The 19,891-nt window shown below is 37.5% G+C and overlaps 2 protein-coding genes across 5 annotated transcripts in view; both read right to left on the bottom strand.

The window, feature by feature from the left end:
- pcm1 (pericentriolar material 1) overlaps nucleotides 1-8,544 on the bottom strand; it is a 56,166-nt gene extending 47,622 nt beyond the window's left edge. For all 4 annotated transcript variants that reach the window (XM_056256788.1, XM_056256789.1, XM_056256791.1 and 1 more), the window contains exons 1-4: nucleotides 8,400-8,544; nucleotides 5,783-5,900; nucleotides 2,093-2,338; nucleotides 1,567-1,866 (exon numbers count right to left, since the gene is read on the bottom strand). In XM_056256788.1, the coding sequence (XP_056112763.1) occupies nucleotides 1,567-1,866; nucleotides 2,093-2,338; nucleotides 5,783-5,884 (648 nt within the window). In that variant the 5' untranslated portion in view covers nucleotides 5,885-5,900; nucleotides 8,400-8,544. The remainder of the gene's footprint in view (nucleotides 1-1,566; nucleotides 1,867-2,092; nucleotides 2,339-5,782; nucleotides 5,901-8,399) is intronic.
- Nucleotides 8,545-11,211: 2,667 nt separating this feature from the next.
- The window catches only part of mtus1b (microtubule associated tumor suppressor 1b), a 44,303-nt gene continuing 35,623 nt past the window's right edge, over nucleotides 11,212-19,891 (bottom strand). Inside the window, exons 8-15 of the mRNA XM_056256787.1 lie at nucleotides 17,225-17,291; nucleotides 14,726-14,940; nucleotides 14,310-14,415; nucleotides 14,111-14,184; nucleotides 13,827-13,922; nucleotides 12,527-12,643; nucleotides 11,762-11,859; nucleotides 11,212-11,615 (exon numbers count right to left, since the gene is read on the bottom strand). Coding sequence (XP_056112762.1) covers nucleotides 11,408-11,615; nucleotides 11,762-11,859; nucleotides 12,527-12,643; nucleotides 13,827-13,922; nucleotides 14,111-14,184; nucleotides 14,310-14,415; nucleotides 14,726-14,940; nucleotides 17,225-17,291 — 981 coding nt within the window. The 3' untranslated portion in view covers nucleotides 11,212-11,407. The remainder of the gene's footprint in view (nucleotides 11,616-11,761; nucleotides 11,860-12,526; nucleotides 12,644-13,826; nucleotides 13,923-14,110; nucleotides 14,185-14,309; nucleotides 14,416-14,725; nucleotides 14,941-17,224; nucleotides 17,292-19,891) is intronic.

The raw sequence follows: 19,891 nt of genomic DNA, 5'->3' as shown, positions 1-19,891 counted from the left end.
GCGCGGCCCGTCGTTGCGTGTGCCGCGTTTTTTTTTTTTTTTAAACCCTTATGGGCTACCATAGATAGTCTCGTGACAGCTTACGGTGGGTTTGTTGTCAATAGTTGTCATAGACAACCGCGAAGTACAAACATACTGCTCCTGGAAAAAATGAGCGCGTCGCTTCAATTATGAGCACGCTTGCCGCGTGCCTACATTTGAAATAACGAACTTGAGCGCGCAAAATATGTGAGCGCGATATGTGAACAGGCCCCTTGGCGAGCTACCACCAATCAGGCCACGAGCTACTGGCAGCTCGCGAGCGACGTGTTGGAGACCGCTGCTCTAAAACAATGTGAGAATAATAATTTTGAGCTTGTAATATGTGTCCAACAGGTTGATAAGAAGGTTTGTTTTGATTTGTGCAAAGTCAGTAATTTGCCTGAGCATACATGTGTAGAAAGAATTCAATAAGACGGGCAAAACATTTGTATTTCAAAAGCAATAATTGTTTTTCTAAGTATAATAAAAGGAAATGTGCCTTCCAAAAAACATTCAATATCATATTAATGTGTTGTATAAAGAAAATAAAAAGGACATGAGCAAATATAAGTATCACAAAGATGTGTTATAAGGAAAAGAAAAAGAATGTTTGTAAAATGAAGTATCACAAAGATGTTGTGTATAAGGAAAAGACAAAGAAAGTTTGTAAAAATGAACTTCAACTGTCAGAAGGACAGCTCATGAAGAACCAATCATGTACAGAAAGGAATGTTCAAATTCAGAGGAACAGTTCAGAAGAAACGTTAATAATACAGATTGAGAAGATTGGATCAGTTGTGCTCATTTTTTGGAATACTTGAATACAATTTTTTGGGGGAATACTTGATGCGGCCCAGCCTGACCCAGACTCTACCTCAAGCGGCCCCCAGTTAAGTTGAGTTTGAGACCCCTGGGTTAAAGAGTGACGCAAAAAAAACTCTGGCTGATCTGATTTGAGCAGCCAGAGTGTCCACATTTACCCCTTTTCCACCAAAGCATTTTGAGAGCCGGTGCCTACTCAAGAACCAGTTCTTTGTGTTTCGACAGCCAAAGAACCGGTTCTCGGACAGGAAAATTGGTTCCAAAGCGGCACCAACTCTTTGCTGGACTAGAACCGTTCTTTTACCACGTCATGCTTACGCTGGGGGCGGGATTATTGTAATTGTTATGCTTGAAGTTGGCACAAGCGTTTCTGGGAAAGCTAAGACGTATGGCGACATACACAGTGACGTAACAACATCGTTCGCTGGGCTCTCTAGTCAGTGGAAAAACAAACAGGTTCTGAGAAGGTTCGCAAGTTGAACCAACTTTGAACCAGCACCAGTTCCGAACCAGTTCTTTTTTGGTGGAAACGAGGTAATTGAGATGCATCTGTAAAAATCTGATTGACATTTTTGTATCTGATTATATGCGTTTTTTTGCAGTTTAAACTTTCAAAATCACAACTGTATAAAATCTGGATATGCAAAACAAATCAAACATTTTGCTGGCAGTCTGAACATGCCCCTAGAGACATTATAAAGACATCAAATGCATCCTAGTTACCTGACTGCTGTCAATGGTAAGCTCTGCTCTTTCATCCTCCAATTCGAACTGCTGGGTGCTGTCGAGACTAAAAGGCTCTTTAACCACAGCTGGAACTGCAGCAAACAGCTCTTTCCCAGGACTCTGTTTCTTGGGTTCCTTGCCCCCAGGTGTGAAAGAGGTGGATGCACTGGGCTCTTTGCTTTTGTTAGTGTTGAGGTGAATTGACAGGAAGTTAAAAGGTTTCTTGGCCTCATTAGACAGCTGTCTCTGATTGTTGGCTGCAGTGACGCGGCCTTGAGAATCGCTGCCAATACTTCTCTGTTAGGATGAAAAGTGAAATTTTGGTTTACCAAAGCATGACATTAACATTTACTTGCAAGCTAGCCTGTATTTGATAGTGATCTATGTGTTTGAGGGCTCGTTTCTGAACTAGTTCAAATCCATGCACTTTCTGTCTTGAAACAGTAGCAAGCTTAGAACCTCAGCCAAATCGAGTCAGTGAAGCGTGTCATAAATCTAATCATGGTTCTAAAGCCCCACTCACCTCATCCAGATCCGTGAAGTTTATGGCCTGCCGGAGTCTATCGAGCTCAGCCTGGTCGGGCACGGACATCTGTGTGCTATACTTCACATGAGGGAAGGAATGGGGTGTACGTGCCCTCCTTCGCCCTGCTCCAGGAGTAGACTCTGGAGAAATGTCATTGGTTAGCCGGCTCTCGGACATAGCAGAGATCTTCTTCCTGTTCTTCTCAGTGGAGCGGTTGGCCTTATTCTGCTGAACTCCCCAATCCTGAGAGAATGGTAAATCGACATTTACAAACCATAAATGAGAGCACAGTTTAATGAATAAACGAAGCATAAGCTGAAAATGATTTAGTTTTTTTTTTTTTTTTATGGGATTTTGGTTAAATGCCTGAAAAAGGGCTGTGCTTCACACAATCTCAAGATATTTTCTAAAACTTTTTTTTCTACAACACAAAATAAATCATTAATACCCCATTCATAATTTTTTAAGCTTGTAAACAAGTGGCTAAATGACAGAGGTTATCAGGGACAATTAAATGTCGTCCCACCGAAGAGGAAAACTCATCTACTCACTAGTCCACATCTACAGCCTAGTGTGTGTTCACTCGTACTCCTACAAACTAGGGTTGTCCCGATACCACTTTTTCACTTCCGATACCGATACGCAGCTTTGGCTATTTGTCGATACCGATATCAATCCGATATTTTCTCTTTTTTTTTTTTTTAACTAATAAAATATATGGAAGCACTTTGCTCAATTGGCAACCTAAAAACATCTCACTCAAATGGATAACAAATACTTCTCCAGTATATAGTCCACAACAACAGTTGATTATGAAAGACTGCCACCCTTTATTAGCCTGGGAAAACCCAGACAACTTCCGGCAAATTTAGATTTGCTCTGAAAGTTAGTCTGGCAAAGAGCTCATTCAAGCTCATTTCCAATCCGTCGAAATCGCGGCACCAATCAGAAACGTTGGGGCGGGCTTTACACGATGACGACAGCGCTGGGATTTTGAACATGATTTTGAAGCAGATTTTGTAGCCTACATTACAAAGATGGATGCCGCCGTCGAACATCACTCATTCGAATCAGCTATCGCGTCTGTTTTAAGCGATTTGAACGTTTCCTTTTTGTTAAAAACCGAGCAAAGAACAACACTCGGAGATGTTTCTCCGCCGCTCTGCATAAGTCATCTCCTTCATCGCTCTGATTGGTTTTAGGTCTATCCGCGACGTCCGTTGGTGACGCCCCTCTGGAAATGATTTGTCTATGACGCTTTGCCAGATCATAACTCAGTTACAACTGAGAATGGTCTGGTTTTAACCAGGCTAACCCTTTATTCAAACTCAAAAAAAAAAAAAAAAAAAAAATACAGGTAGGCTACTTCAGTACTTAAAGCTACCAACAGGTTTAAAGTTAATCATTAACATTTAACAAGCTTTAAAATTACCGTATATACCCGAATACAAGACGACCCTGAATATAAGACGACCCCCCCACTTTCCAGACTTATTTTTGGGGAAAAATAGTTTGTCAACAGAAAATTATTTTAAGAGCAAATTTCCGAGGCGGTGTTCCAAATGCCTCGCATCACCTGAGCCTCGTGTAGAGGCCCGCTCGTTGGCGGAGACCGGCACATATGCGCTTCATGATTGGCCATGACTGCGGCTGCCCTGAGTGCGACCATGGATTGGTCCACCCTGCGGGGTAGTCTGGCCGTTTTCGACGACGATCCGGCTCCCGCTCTCTCTCTCTCTCCCTCTGCTCAAGCCGCGCAAGAAAAAGCGCCGTTCACAGAGGATGCCAGAGCGGACGGAGACAAGCGAACAGAGACCCGCCCCCCCCTGTTCACATATCGCGTCTTTTGCGCGCGCAAGTTTGTTATTTCAAATGTAGGCGCGCTCATAATGAAAGCGACGCGCTCGTTTTTTCCATGCGGGAGAAAAAGGCTATCAATCGATTCCTCCACTCGAATATAAGATGACCCTGAATATAAGACGACCCCCCATTTTTCAGCCTATTTTTAGGACAAAAACCTCGTCTTATATTCGGGTATATATGGTACCAATTGATCCGTGTACTTTTGCATCAATTAGTTTTTCCTTTTTTAACCCGTAAAACGAAAAATAAACGGTTGTATTTTTAAGACGCAAAGTTGAACACCAAAATTTTAATTTGAACTGTAGGCACACCAAGTGCTGCGCAGAAAAATAAATATTAACGTATTTTCAGATTTTTGTTTATGACTTTTTGCCCCGTTATTAAACATTTAAAATATTCACAAATTAATATGGAAAAAATGTTGATTTTACTGGTTATCTAAGGCCGAACCCGAAAATGATATTTTTCCCGCAGTGCTGAATGAGAAGAGCCATGTCTCTGGAACCATACAGAGAGGTGATTTATAGGCTAATAATAATGTCTGAAAAAAATAACGATGCATTTCAATTGTTTATTAATAAATTAGTGTTTTCTATCAGTGACGGCTGGAAACATATCTCCATCTTCGCTGTAAAGCGGATGCGCCTTTAGAGAGAAATTCATATGGATTAATCAGACGTTTGCTTTCGATTTGAATTTGTTTGTTTAAAAGTGGACATTTCCAGCTTTAGCCTACATAGGTAGGCTACATTTTGTTTCAGTTCATTTTTGAGACGTGATCCAGTTCACGGAGACCATATAAGCACGCCTGATTGTTTTCTTTTATTTTACAAAAGCACAACGTTTTCTTGTTATGGTAAGTTTACACAAATAAAAGTAGTTGCGAATGATGTATTGTTATTTTCTGTATGATCAGAAATTATAGAGTATTTTAAGTTGTTTCCACTGTTGTAAAGAAAACGCAAGTGTTTGCGCCCGTGCTCCCTGCCATGCAGTGCGCGCTCCACACTCCGCTCAAACACTTGCTTGGATATGCGTCAAAATCTTGTGTCTACAGTTTACAGCCTACGGTTTATAAACTGAGGAGACAGATTGCAAAACCGTGTTTTTAGAACACCGAAGGTAGTGTCTGTTGTGAGTTTAGGGGGCACGTCATCAGAGATGTGTGTGTATGTGAGTGAGTGAGTGAGTGAGACTACCGCCTGCTGAAGAGAGGGTCGCCGAAAGAAGGATCTGAAGTGCCGGTGTTTCGGTTACAAAAACCCGCCGAACTGATCCGAAACCAGCCCAATTTTTTATCCACACGCCCAAACTCATTTTTGCCCGCAAAATAGATTGCAAAACCGCCCAATCTGCAGGCTGCGCCGCTTAACTGGATGTCGCAGCAAGGGATTTGCTAATATTCTAGCATTTTTGGATAGGTATCGGATCATATTTTTTTTCTCCCCTTCGATCTCCGATCCAGCGTTCTGGCCCAGTATCGGCACGATACCGATGCTGTGGATCGGATCGACATCCCTACTACAAACTGTACAACTTTTAGATTTTAAATAGATTGAAAGTTGTCAGAAGCTTAATGGTGGTGATGGAGTTAAAGTCAAGCAAACATGCTGTCGTTTGTTTATAGCCTAAATGTAGCTTTTTACTGGTCACAGAGCTTACAGTATTTTCTGCAATACTCCAAAAGTCTAAAGAAAAAATCCTATTGGCTTTTTGTAGAGGGAACCAGGGTGATGCTAACCTCTAGGTCATCCTACAACATTATATATAATATACACTCTATTGTTTCTGTTACGTTGGAGTATCAGCACGATTGATTCATACCATATTGTTGAGTCTATCATCCAAGCTTCCATTGGAGATGGTCCAGTTGTGCAGCTCCTGCTCATCTGTGCCATCTTCAAATGGACTGCCACCCGTCGCCATAATAAACAATCAGAACCTGCAGAAAACAACCAATTAATGAACACATACATGGACTTAACCTAAAGAAATGCAACTAATCCAGCTTTTCAGAAATCTCTTATTCACTGTGCAGCTAAACAGGTTCTTGATGTGGCAGTTTCATTTAAGGGGCTGAGGTTTGTTTGACCAGCTGCCAAGCAACATTCAACGCCACACTGATCATAACAACATTAACCTGAATAAACTACATAATGACGGACCCTCATCACAGCATACAGTACTGGTAAAAAGTTTGGAAACACAACTATGTTTAATGTTTTTGAAAGAAGTCTCTTATGCTCATCAAACCAGCATTTATTTGATCAAAACAACAGAAAATATATAATCAGGGTTCCCACGCCTTGGTTAACTTCAAATTCAAGGATCTTTTAAGGACTTTCCAGGTCCAATACCCTCAAAATCGAGGAATAATAATAATATAAATGCGCGTAACTAACGTAAATCAAGCGAGCTAGTATGCATAGGCCACAAAGTGTTATAAATACACTTTCATCCGAACGGAGGGAATGTGGAAATTTTTCCAGAAAACTTCTTGCACAAAATAAATGCAAGCACTTTCAAGGATCTGTATCTATGTATGTTTATTTTCCCCCAAAAAATCCAGGGCCTTGCATTTTTTTCAGATTCACTTTCTTTAAGGATTTCAAGGACCCGTGGGAACCCTGTAGTATGCTGATTTATTGTCAATGTTGGAAACAGTTGTGCTGCTTAACATTTTTACAACCTGTGATACTTTTTTTCTGGATGGGGTTAGGTTTTTTCCCCCAGATACTTTGATGGATAAAAAGTAAAAGAAAAAAAGAACAGCATTTATTTAAAATACCATTCAAAAGTGTGGGTACAGTATTTTTTCTTTCTTTTTTTGAAACAAAATATTACTTTTATTCAGCAAGGATGCGTTAAATTGATAAAAAGTGAATTATATTTTTAGAAAAGGTTTCTAATGATACTGAATAATTATCTTTTTCATCCACAATGATATTTACATGTTTCTCATGGGTAACTTACTGTCATGGTATAACCATAGTAAATGTTAATGGAAACTGTAGGCCTGCCAACTCTCAAGCAATTGACACTATATTCACACGCTCTCACGTTACACATCCATTTTCTCACGCAGAGAAAAATCGCGGACAGACAAAACAGAGCTGGTTACTTTTGATATGAAACAAGTTTCTCAGCACTCAAATTCTATCAATTTTACGACGAAATTCAAACAATAAATACCACAATAAATGCTGTTTTGACACTTGTAAATGTGACGTTTAGCGCCTCAGTTCAATCGGCAGGTGAACCGATCTCACTATTCTTCTTTACTACTAACTTAATTAATAAACACGAATGAACAATATACATACTATCGATCAATCAGTGTTTTTCAACCGCGGAAAGGGGTCAATAAAACAGCTGGAGAACAATAACGTTAAATTTACCTCAGGAAAGCCATTGAAATTTGTGTCAAGCAATAATAAAACAGTAACGTTAGCTATTTTTCCCAATTTTCACTCCAAGCTAAACTCAAAAGTTGGCAGCCCTGACTTAATACAGTGGTCCATGTCCAAAAAACCAATAAGGTCCATTTAGTTACTGTAATCTAAATGTAACTTACTTTGCAAATTGAAGTCTGTGAGCTTTATTCCTCGAGAAATGTGAACTGAGGTTTGGTATTGTCTTACAATCTGTCGCCTATGAGTTGTGTGTCCGTTAAAACGGTTAAACCTGGTCAACACGCTCAATTTCCTGGCTAAAACCATAGACTGTAAAAACACTCGCTTCTCTCCTAAGTTACATAGGCGCTTTCACCTGTGCAGGTGAAACTGGGCATAATACGTGACGAGTAGTTAAAGATATTATAACCTGACGGTTACGTTGTTAAAAAAAAGTAGATTTCACAAATATAAAATCCTCGAGCGTGATGATTAGCAGTGACTTTTAAACGCGCGTGAAGGTTTTTTGGTCTGTCTCCATGGTAACCTCTGGCACGAGCCATGGAACTCCAGATCCCCGCGAAAACTCGCGGTTAAGAGAAACAAACACCCCAACAGTCACCACAACAAAATGACTCATGTTTGGTCAATGGTCATAATAAAAAGAAAGAAAGATTAGTAGCTAAATATCATATTAGCTCATTGGTGTTATTCTATTTTGACACGGGATTGGTGGTGTTAAACTTGCTCACCTGACACAAAGGCATCTGACCGGTGCATCACTCAGATAATACAAACCACTTCGTCCACCTTCAAGCGCTCCAGATCAATTTGTCCCATTTAAATTGTTATGAATTTTAGTCAAATGAGAGCAAAACTTTCACATTTGAGTGGTAATTCACTCCGGGATACGAGATAAGCTAGTATTTGTTGAAATGACTTTGAATTTCTTTAGTGAGGGAGCTAGCAAGCTAACAGAAGTTGAGAGAAAGAAACAACTGCACGAGCACAGCTAGCAGGCTGTTTTAGTGAATAAGCAGGGAACTTACCCTTAACGTTGTGGCGACCTATTACTGGAGCATGAGAATTATTCCCATGTGACGTTTATTAAAATCCCAGATAAAGTGTCAATGCGTAGTGTGACTTCCACAAGGAGTAACCGCCTGTCCAGTAGCGGCCATCTTTACCCCATATCCAAACAAACAGGCGGAAGGATACCGTTCTCATTTTAATTAAAACATAATTTACTGTGAATCCCTATCTGTTCGTTATATATTTTGACATTAAAAGTTGTATATTTGTATTTCAAGACGAGATTATCAAAAGGTCAAGCAAGCGAACAAACTGAGGCCATAAAAGAGTGGTACTATTTTACTTTTCGGAAGCATTTGGGTAGTTGTGCGCAATGTCTTAAAAGTACAGATGCTGTGAAATTGTAACTGATGGAATGATGGTGATAAGTGAAACATAGTATAAATATTTTACTGATAAGATGTCAAAGAAAAGTGATATTATGTAATGCAACCTTGGTCTTATTAAAAACACTCTTATTACGTAAATGAATCTATATATTAGACAATTCATAGATAGACCATATCGAAACTGAATTCATGAAAGAGACTAAACAATAGCCTATATATGTGACAGTGACAGTTGTTGTATAGAACAATGTCACTTGAAGGACGATAAGAACAAAATGACAAGGTGAATTAGCACAGCCAAACTATTAGTACGTAACCTATTAGCTTGAGGATGAACATTAAGAGACTCACAAATGCATTATAATAAAAAAAAGATAGATTAGTAGGTTTTATTGTTATAATTTATTTTCTTGTTACAGTGTACTTACACAAATAAGTACTAAGTAATTTAACATGTAGCCTACTTACTGGTTAGGGTTGGTTAGGGTAAGTTGCTTGTAGTTATGCATTTTGCAATTGACTGTAATTACTTCACTAATACATTTAATGTGTAACAAGGACAGTGTAAAAGAAAGATTTACCGGTATTATTCTAAATTAATTGTCAAACACTTATAAATGGTTTTAGGCTTAATTTCACTTGCATTAAAGCTTTGATTTGGCTACCCAGTTTGGACAGACCTTCGTGAGAGTTCATCATGGAATTACATTCATTTTGAACAGATTTTTACAGTTAGTGCATATTTCTACCCGAATAGAGCTTTGGGTTGTGTTTGCACAATCCCTAAATATATGGGCATTATATTGATCCATAGTAGGGTGTCAAAATCATGCAGTAGAGGAATAATGTCAGCATTTTCTCAGTGCATTTCAATAATCAAATACTGTTAGCTAATGTAGTCTGTGAGGAATCTCATACAGTTATTGACATATGCACACGTATGTGCTCTCTCTAACATGAACAGACATGCCCTTTATAATATATCATTCCTGGCCTCTCAGGCACACACACCACAAGAAATACTTAAGCTCTATAGTGTGATACTTACCATCTGCCTAGTAATAATTATTTATATTTGCAGTTTGCTTCCCTTTCAAGTTTTTATACTGAAACAAATGTGGACATATACATAACAAAAATGTAGGAATAGCTCAATGAAATATTCAAGCATGTCTCAAACTCAAATATACCATTTATAGACACATTTTTGTGTGTTTGTAAACCTATCTTGTCAGTAGTCCACTTACAGGAGAACATAAAAACTTTGCATTTCCATTTATATCCACTAGGGGTCACTCTATTTTATACAAAATGATTTGTCATTCCACATCCTCCACATACAGTGGAAAGTTTTAGCTTTAACCACAAGGTGGCAAAATAGGTTAAAGGGATAGTTTATGCTCACTCTCATGTCGTTCCAACCACTGTATTTTTTCTTCTGTGGGGATTATATATATATATATATATATATATATATATCAATCATAGACTGTAAAAAATGATATATATATATATAGTTCAGTTACCAACATTCTTCAAAATATTGTCTTTTGTGTTTTGCAGAAGAAAAAAATACATGAGTGAAAGTAAACGACGACAGCAAGTTTGTTATGCTCTCTTACAGAAAAAGTGTGAGATAAAACTGAGTGGAAGTTTGAGAGAATCAAACCAGAAGTGACGAATGCACGCCAGATTTGGCCCAGAATCTGTTGCTAGTTATATTTTAACTCCCTAATATTTCCTCTGTGTAACTCTAATGCATTTCTTTATTACCCATTTAAACAAATTCAAAATTTAAAAATCAGAAAGTAATTAAACTTCATGTGCTATTTGCAATACAATAAACAATACAAAACATAAGGATAAACATTCAAAAATTTAATGCATTAATTAAAAAATAATAATAATAAAATAAAGCAAGGAAGGGCACTGCGGTTGAGATAGGGACACATTCACACCTAAAGCGTTCTGGATGTGAGGGCCACTGGACACAGTTTGGGAGAGAAGTAAATACATTCCACAATATTAGGAACAGAGATCTGGATCTAGATGCAATCCAGTTAAAGGTGAGGTTGACATTTAAGCTTCTTTCTTGAAAAGTCTTTTTTCCCCTTTCTGAACAATACCTTCTGTAAATATGCTCTAAAAAGAATCAACCCAAGCAAATAGAGGGCTTTGCATCCTGTTTTCAATCCTTTCTGCAAATATCATATAGTGTTCTTGTGAGCATACAATGAAAAGGACAGCTTTACATATTTTACATACTATATACAAACCATTTTTAATTTAAAAAAAGGGATAAAAGAGCACAAGTATAACAGAAAATGACAGTCCGAGGAAGAGGTACTCTATGTACAAGCCCTGAGGTATGTTCCCTCCTCAGAGAAATTTTTGTGTATGTATGTGAAAGATGTGAGAGACAGACAGACAGACAGACAGACAGACAGACAGACAGAAAAGAACAAACAGGCATGTAACAGGACAAGGCAATTCCTTGATCTAGAAGTGCAGCTGTGCATCATTGTCTTTAACTGGAAAAGGGAACAAGTAAACCATACAAGTCTTTACAAAGTGTACAGGTCCTATTATAGGAATAAAATGGCCAAAAGGTCCATAGGTGCCTCTGAGTTCAGAGGTTATCTGGGTGATATGGGGGTAGTGGAGAAGGAGGCGGAGTTTTGGGGCGAGGGGAAGGGAGAGGTGGGCGAGATGCGTCGAGGGCTGCAGAGGTCTCCGTTGTGTAGTTTCCACAGCAACTCCTCGTTCTCCATAGATAGCCGTTTGTTGACCTTTGACTCTTTCTGTAGGGTCTGTTGAAGCATGGCCTGCTCTGAGGAGAGCTGCCTACAGTCAAACAGAAAAAAAAGATTTTAAATTCTCTGCTTTAAGAAAATAATACACTAATATTATAAACTAAAATGCTGTTGGATCCCCAGAAATACTCAAAGGAGAAGATGACGAATCAAACGCCTTAAATTTTTTAATCTTACTTTGAAAGTGCAGCATGTTTGTCCATCCTTGCCTTGTAGTCCTCGTTCTCCTGCTGGACTTTATTTAAACACTCTTCCAGTTTCAAATTATCCTCAATCTGTGAACAATGAAAAAAACATTAACATATTATTTATTCATCAAACAGCCACTATGTCAATGGTAAACCCCAAATGAAATTTCTTTTTTCTATACATTGATCTATAATAATGATTACCAAGACACTTTGTCTTTCTGGATTTCTGTGGGTTAGAAAGTTTAAATGTGGCAAGTTACAGCAGGTCTACTGATGGCTATTCCTACTGGGATAGTTCGCTCAAATTTAAATTCTGTTATAATTTATTCACCCTCATGTTGTTAAAAACCTGTATGCATATACTGCAGAACACAAAAGAAGAGTGTTTTTATGCATACAACTGAAGTCAATGGGGTCCAATGTTATTTTGACATTATTATTTGACTTTCATTTAAAAACATTCTTCAAAGTATCTTCTTTTGCGTTCCACAGAAATAAAAGGAAGTCAATCAAGTTAAGAAAGACCTACGGGAAAGCAAAATTTCATTTTTTTGGGTGAACTATTTTTTTAAGGTGATCAATCAATAAATATCTGACAGTGCATAATTATGTGATGGGAATCATGGGAAGCAACATCACAGCAGACTCTTCCTTTAAATGACAGGAAGGCAGTTGACCTGGCAAAGGCTAATTATACATACAGTGATATACAGTACTGTATGTATATATATAAAACAGTACGCATCCTCACCAGTTTGTCCATCTGCATGAGTTTCTTGTCTTGCTGGTGTATCTGGTTGGTCTTTATTTCCAGCACAGCCCTGAGACTCTCCAGCTCCTGTTCCAAATACAGTGTGTGGGCGTCCTTCTGCACACAGAGAAACAGGTGCTCAGTTTGTGTTTCACACCATATGGGAAGACAAAGAAGTACACTGAACATCTCTATGGATCGCAGGCTTGGCATGGGCCACAGTAACTGGCTTACATGGACGTCCCACTAACCCCCTTGAAACTATGGTTGGGTTACTGTTAACAAGCTTGCCGAAATAAGAACAAAAGAAGCACACAAATCTACACATTTGTAATGGACTTTATTAGGATCAATTCTTAGAGTGTTGTTATTGCTAAAGGACAAGTTCGGTATTTTACACTTAAAGCCCTGTTTTAAGATCGTTTCTGATGAAATAGAACGATTAAGATTGAAATTTGGACACATGCTGCTGTCCCGAGAATTTTCGGTTTCTGTGGTTGCACCCCCCCACCTCCACAATGGTTGCATAGGTGGACTGGAACAATCCTTACTAAAACGCATTAAACTTTAGTTTAGAAAGACGTGAAACTCACCGAGTGGTCAGGGGTGTTCACTGATATGCACACACAAAAATCGCTACAAAAGATGTTTTCCAACAGGAGAGTGAGGAGAGATATGTGAGCATATCAGTGAACACCCCTGACCACTCGGTGAGTTTCACGTCTTTGTAAACTAAAGTTTAATGCGTTTTAGTAAGGATTGTTCCAGTCCACCTATGCAACCATTGTGGAGGTGGGGGGGTGCAACCACAGAAACCGAAAATTCTCGGTACAGCAGCATGTGTCCAAATTTCAATCTTAACCGTTCTATTTCATCAGAAACGATCTTAGAAACAGGGCTTTAAGTGTAAAATACCGAACTTGACCTTTAACTTTTTTAACAGAAATAAAGCTGAAACAAAATAAAATATATAAATATTAGATGAAAAACTTACCTTAAACTTAAACGAAAATTAGAAATTTTGCACAAGTTGAAGCTCAAAATTACTATCTAAAATGTAAATAAAAATAAACCTAAATAGAAATATATATATTTTTAAAAACTAATAAAAATAAAAGCACATAATAAAATTATTAAAACTAATTCAAAATATTGATAAATACTATAATTCTATATTACTGGTAGTTTTGGACCTTGTTATATGAAGTATCCGCATCAAATCAGTGAAAAAATTATTTAAATTCACCAACCCTGTGTTTTACTGTGACTAATGCATATCATTGCAAAGTGCAAATTTTACCTGACTTTTGTCTGCCAGAGCTCTCCTCCGCTCCTCCTCCGCTCTCAGTCTTTCTTTCAAAGCCTCGTTTTCTGCTGTCAAAGTCTGAATTTTCTCCTGTAGGGGAGAGAACAGTGATTGAATAATATAATATAATATTTTTTTTAAACAATGATACATACACATTATTTGCAATTTGCAATTTGAGTAAATATCTCAATACTACATTTTTAGAAATTCAATAGTAAGTTATTGTAACATATTATTCATATTCGTAAGTTAAATGGTAAGATGGTGATGCATACATTGAGCATAGCCTCAGATTCCTTCACTGTTTTATCAAGTTCTTGCTTGTCCTGTTCATGTGTCTTCCTGAGCTCTGGAAAAGAAACAAAAACATCTGATTGATCTCGTCTTGACAGAATAGATTACATCAAATTCAAAATATAGAACATTAAATGAAAGGATACACAATAGGCCTTTTCATGAGTGCAGTGAAATTACCTGCAAGTGAAGTCTCATGTTCATGTTTCAGTTTTGCTATCTGCTCAGTGTGTGCCACTTCCTGTTGATTCCTCAGAGCTTCTTGTTTGCTCCTCACATCATCCACCTGTCAGTGGAAACCATACTCATCATCTTACAATGAAAACATTAAACATGTACTTTTTTTCCTTATGTTGTGCCGGTTGGTCCTGCAGAGCGGATGCAGCATCACGTAAAAGCTACTGATACCATTTATTAACACCCATCCATGATTAATTTAGAAACACAAACATGCAAATAAAAAGAGTGCACACACACACAAAAAAAGAAGCACTCACACACATGTAATATTGCGTGATTGAAGCTGTGTGATTTGAATAGTTAAACGTGTATATAAGACTCGTGATTTCTTTGTGAAAGCCCAGGTGAGATCTTACCTGCTGCTGCATGAGCGCCCTGCATTTATCCGCCTCCCTCTGATAGGCCTCGTGGGTCTTGTCCCATTCTGCAGAGTAGAAGTCCTTCAGTCTCTCCTCCAGCTGCTGTAGTTCTGTCTGATGCTGCTCCTGTAGTTTCTGGAACAATGCTTCCAAAGTCACGCGCACCTCCTCCTTTTCTTTCTCCAACTGCTCACAACATGAGACAGAGTTACCTGGGGAATGAGTGAAGGAGAGGAGCATGTTAGGAACATGAGTCTTGGTCATCAGCACTCTCAAGACTATATAAACTTGGCATTGGTCTTATTGCTCGGTGGGTGGCTTGGTCTGGATATGGGTCTCCAGTTTATTTCCATCATACTATGTTTAACTGAAATGAATGCAAGAATAAATTCTCCCTTTTTTTTTTTTCAGTTCACTAAAATACTTTTTAAACAGGTCTCGGCCTAAATCCAGGTCTTGAAGAGTTTGGTATTGGTTTAGTCCTTAAAGGTTCTGGTCTTGACATTAACTTTGGAATCTTTAAGAGATTCTAGAAATGTTATTTTATTTCTAGATTGTACTGGAAATTTAATTTATTCTAGAATGTTCTGATGGTTTCATTCTCTACAGAGACAGTAGAATCTAGAACGCACCAGAATAGAACCTAGAATGTACTAGTGATACAATTATGTAAGGAGTTAGAATTCTAATTCTAGACTGACAAAAACAAAAATTAAAATTAAAAAATCTCAAATTGAATCAAGTCTAGAAAGTTTTGATGGTTCAATTCTCTAAAAAGCCAGTAGAATCTAACATAGAATCTTCAATGCACTAAGTGGTTAAATCCACAAAAGGATCAATAAAATCCGAATGGAATGTACTGGTAACCACACCATTTACACCAAAAATTACATTTAGTATGTTTGTGTGTTATCTTTATGCATGTAGGAATGAATACTTTATTCAGCAAGTGACAGTAAAGACTTTTACATTAAGTTTTATATATATAAAAATAAAAGATTCATCTGAGAACATTAACCATAAAAAGAAATGTTTCTTGAGCACCAAATCAGAATTTTAGAATGATTTCTGAAGGATCACGTGACACTGAAGTCTGGAGTAATGGCTGCTGAAAAAATGCCACTTTGCCATCATGGGAATAATAATTATATTAGAATTATATAAAAGTAGAAAGCTGTTATTTTAATAATATTTCTCAATATTCCTGTTTTACTGATCAAATAAATGCAGCATTGGTGAGCAGACTTCGTTCTTTCAAAAACTTTTGAATGATAGTGTACTTAATTCCCTAAATATTGAGTAAAATCCAGAGTGAAATCTAGAATCTACTGCGGTAAGAATTATATTCTAGAGGATTGAACCACCAGTACATTTAAACCAAAATTACATTTACAGGTCTGCGGAGTGAAGTTAAGATTCACCTCAAATTTTCAGCGGACATTTAAATGTAGCATGCATGTGTTAGCATATGATCTTGAAGCCTCATGATAAATATTCTTTGAATTCTGTGAGGTAAAGGGCAGTGAACTTTAGGAGCAGAGTGTCATTTGGCCAACTGCACCTTCAGACTTGCATTCAGAAGCCAGTGTGAGTGAAACATTCCTCATATGCCACACACATCCTTCACACTTGTCCTGAAGCCAAAGGCCATGACAGTGCGTAAGGCCAAACTAATTAAACATAACATCACATCCTTAACATTCTACAGCATTAGAAATGTGTGTGTCCGGGCTTGCCAAGAATGTGTGTGTATTTGAGTTCAATGTACAAACGCATCATCGAGTAATCATATTTTGTTGCTAACACATACAAATAAAAACACAGACTCCAAACATAATGAAAGGCTGCCAAATGTCTACAGGGTGTAATAAAACAGGTGGAGTGCGATTGACGTGTGGTCGATCGTATCGGTTTCCCAATTCCCAAACACTGAGCTGTACAGTTCCATCAATACAATGCTCATCAGAAGAGCATAACACAGGATAAAACATGAAACAGCCTCACTCTGGAATGTAGGAACATCACATATATTTGACTGGCAAATCACTCCAAGGCAGTGAAGCCTCATACACGTGCTAAATGGTGTTCATGATAACACAGACAAAGAAATATTACTAGAATTTTACACATTCTGAAGACAATTTGAGTGACGCTTGCCACCACAATGCCAAGGCTAAGCCAAAAAGAGCCCAATCTTAAGTTTCGGTGATATTCTGGCCTCTAAATATGGCTCGGGTAAATTAAATTCTGCAATCTCAGGTAGGTGTGATCCCGAAACTAAACACTCCCTCAGCCCTATTTTATCAGGATTGTGCCCTTGAGCAAGGTAGTTATCCCAAGGTTTCTCACAGAGACTTTCCCTACAATTAGTGTTCTTCAAGTCACTTTGAATAAAAGCACCTACTAAATGTCAGCTATCTAACCAACATGAAAGCTTACGTTCTGTGAGCTTTGAGAATGGACCTCTGTGTATTTGACTGGACATGTGTTGCTTACCCAGTTGCTCTTGCAGGTTGTTGAGTTGGACAGAAAGTTCTTCCCTCTGTTTGACTGCCACCTCATGCTGTAACAAATGACAGAAACAAAACTGAAAAACAATCGTTCAAACCAATCAAGAAATGTAAAAGGATAGCTGACAATAATATGTTTAACAAAGATTTTGGACTTAAATATATATAGAATAAAAAAAAAAAAAAAAAATAGACTAGAATAAATCATTTATATTCATTAAAAAATATGTAGTTTAATGAAAAATATGAGGTCATAAAAATGGCATAATTTTTATATAATACAAAATTTAAAATACAAATATATAATACGAAAAGCAATGTATTTTAAATATTTTTTTTTAGAAGTATAGCATGTCACATTGCAATATTTCTTAATTTTTTTTTTTACATGTGGCAGATCTGGTCTACTGTAACAAACCAAATCTAGGGGACAGACGTTTTATTTTTTTATTTAATAAAAAAACAAAAAAAACAAAACAATGAAAGCTTATTTTCATCAATTATAATATAAATATTAGCTGAAAAACTACAAAATGTGGAACTTACATAAATAAAATATGTTTAATTTGAAGTACTAAAATTACAAAAATTAAAATATTTTTTTTAAAAGAAATAAAGCACATAACAAAATTACTAAAACTAAAATTTAGATGAAAACTGAGAATATAAAAATAGCTAATACAAATCACTGATACATACTATAATAGTATACATGACATTAAAATAACACTTATGTCCCACCAAATACCCTTAATTTTGCCAATTATTTGTAAATTGAAATTAACTACTGCTTTACTTATAGCCAATGAACTTAAATGAGCCAATGTTTAGTTGAACAAGACATCAAACACAGTTTAATCACAAATCAATGCTTAAACTTAATCAGTTAATTCATTGATTAATTGGCCGTTTAATGTTGGTACTTTTTTGTCTATTATAACAATTAGTTTATTTATTTAAAAGCAACATTAAATAAGACTCCTTCACGGACCACCAGTGGTCCAAAATTTGAGACCAGCTGCACTACTGAAAGCTGCAGGTCACTCATTGAAATTTCGCCAAAACTTCTACAAAGTTCAAGATATGCTTCAATTCGACCCCACAGATGTTTTAAAGAGCCAACACATTTTATTATTCATTTTACACACTGAATAAACACCCTTAGATACTAACTATGTTCAAACATACTACAATCCCCAAGCCGTGGCTCTCAGCTTGACACTGTCAGTATTGGCAAAATGGGGTGTTGTTGTTGGATAAGAACCATCTCAATCAGTTTCTTATCAGCAAGCGTGATCAAGGGTCAGTGTGAGGCCGAATTAAATGTTTCAGGAAAGACATGTGTGTGTCTGTGATCAAGCGCCGGTTAATGTCACAGTAACTTCTACATAGCCAAAGATCACACAGCCTGGAAAAAGATTACTATGTTCTGTGATAAAGACTGCTAAACACGTGATAGACAAACTTAACAGAACATGCTGACACACAAATCTCCAGTCAAACTCCATGTTATGGTTACTTTTACTATACTCGCACACACTTGGGTTCACAGCCTAAGATACGAAGACAGGGGTTTACACCTCTGAACCACTCAAACACACACTCAGCATGGACAAAACACACAAAGAAGACTTTCTGTGAAATAAAAACACATGATTGTGCACTACACAGTATTGCATGCTGAATATAATTTCTGATAACAAACTGGAATTTGAACCACAAACAAAATATATTACTCCAAACCTAATCATCACAGATGCACAACAAATGATACACGACTCAGAATTTCCTGCCATTACAAAACATCAATCACCCAACAAGCCTAACAATGGTTTTGCTGTTGAACAGGAAGTTAAGCATCAAAAAAGCCAACACATTGAGAAAGAAGTTACTGAGAAACAGGGTAGTAACTAGTAAATCTACCAATATCAGTAGTTGTAAAATAACCACTCAAAATTGAGAAGAACTAGACAGCACCTTGTGATTCTTCTTGGAGCCATGATGTTTCTTTAGGCCAGGTTTGCTCCCGGAGGAGCCCATCTTCTCCTCCTGCCCTCTCCTCTCCCCTAAAACCCAACAATCTTCAACTACTTTCCTCCTTCTCTACTCTAAAAACTGGTCTGTCAGCATCAGTCTCCAGGCACGCTGCATTAGAAACCGTTCCCTCCCTTTCACTGACCTGCCCCCGTATTCCTCCTAAGAGAGAGGGAGCGCAAACTCAGATGAGAGAAAATGGAAAGATGAATGTTGAAGGAGTGAGTAGGTGGAAAACTCAGTTCTGTGGTTATGAAGAAAACCTTTTTTTGGCTTTATGGGCAAGCAATTTGATTGGTCCTTACTGATATAAGTAATAGATGAATCACATTTTGCCAGGGTACATGGAAAGAAGTAAGTCCAAAAGGTGATATCAGAGTTACATAACATGGCTGTTTTATAAATGAGATTGCGCTTGGTGCATTGGAGTTTATATAACGTTATGGTCAACGTGGGAACCATTACATGGCAGAAGACTATAGGTCTGCAAAGCTGATCAGTTAAAGTTCAACTATAAACGGGGGGAGAAAAAATATATGAAGGATTTGGACAAATGAACACATCAAAAGAAAAAGTACCAAACAGGTTTGAATTAAATCCAAATGCAAAAATTTTGATG

The sequence above is a fragment of the Rhinichthys klamathensis genome, unplaced genomic scaffold (genome assembly GCF_029890125.1).
Source record: "Rhinichthys klamathensis goyatoka isolate OS25496 unplaced genomic scaffold, OSU_Roscu_1.1 h1tg000133l_1, whole genome shotgun sequence".
Classification (NCBI taxonomy): domain Eukaryota; kingdom Metazoa; phylum Chordata; class Actinopteri; order Cypriniformes; family Leuciscidae; genus Rhinichthys; species Rhinichthys klamathensis.
This window is presented reverse-complemented; position numbering and strand designations above follow the sequence as displayed.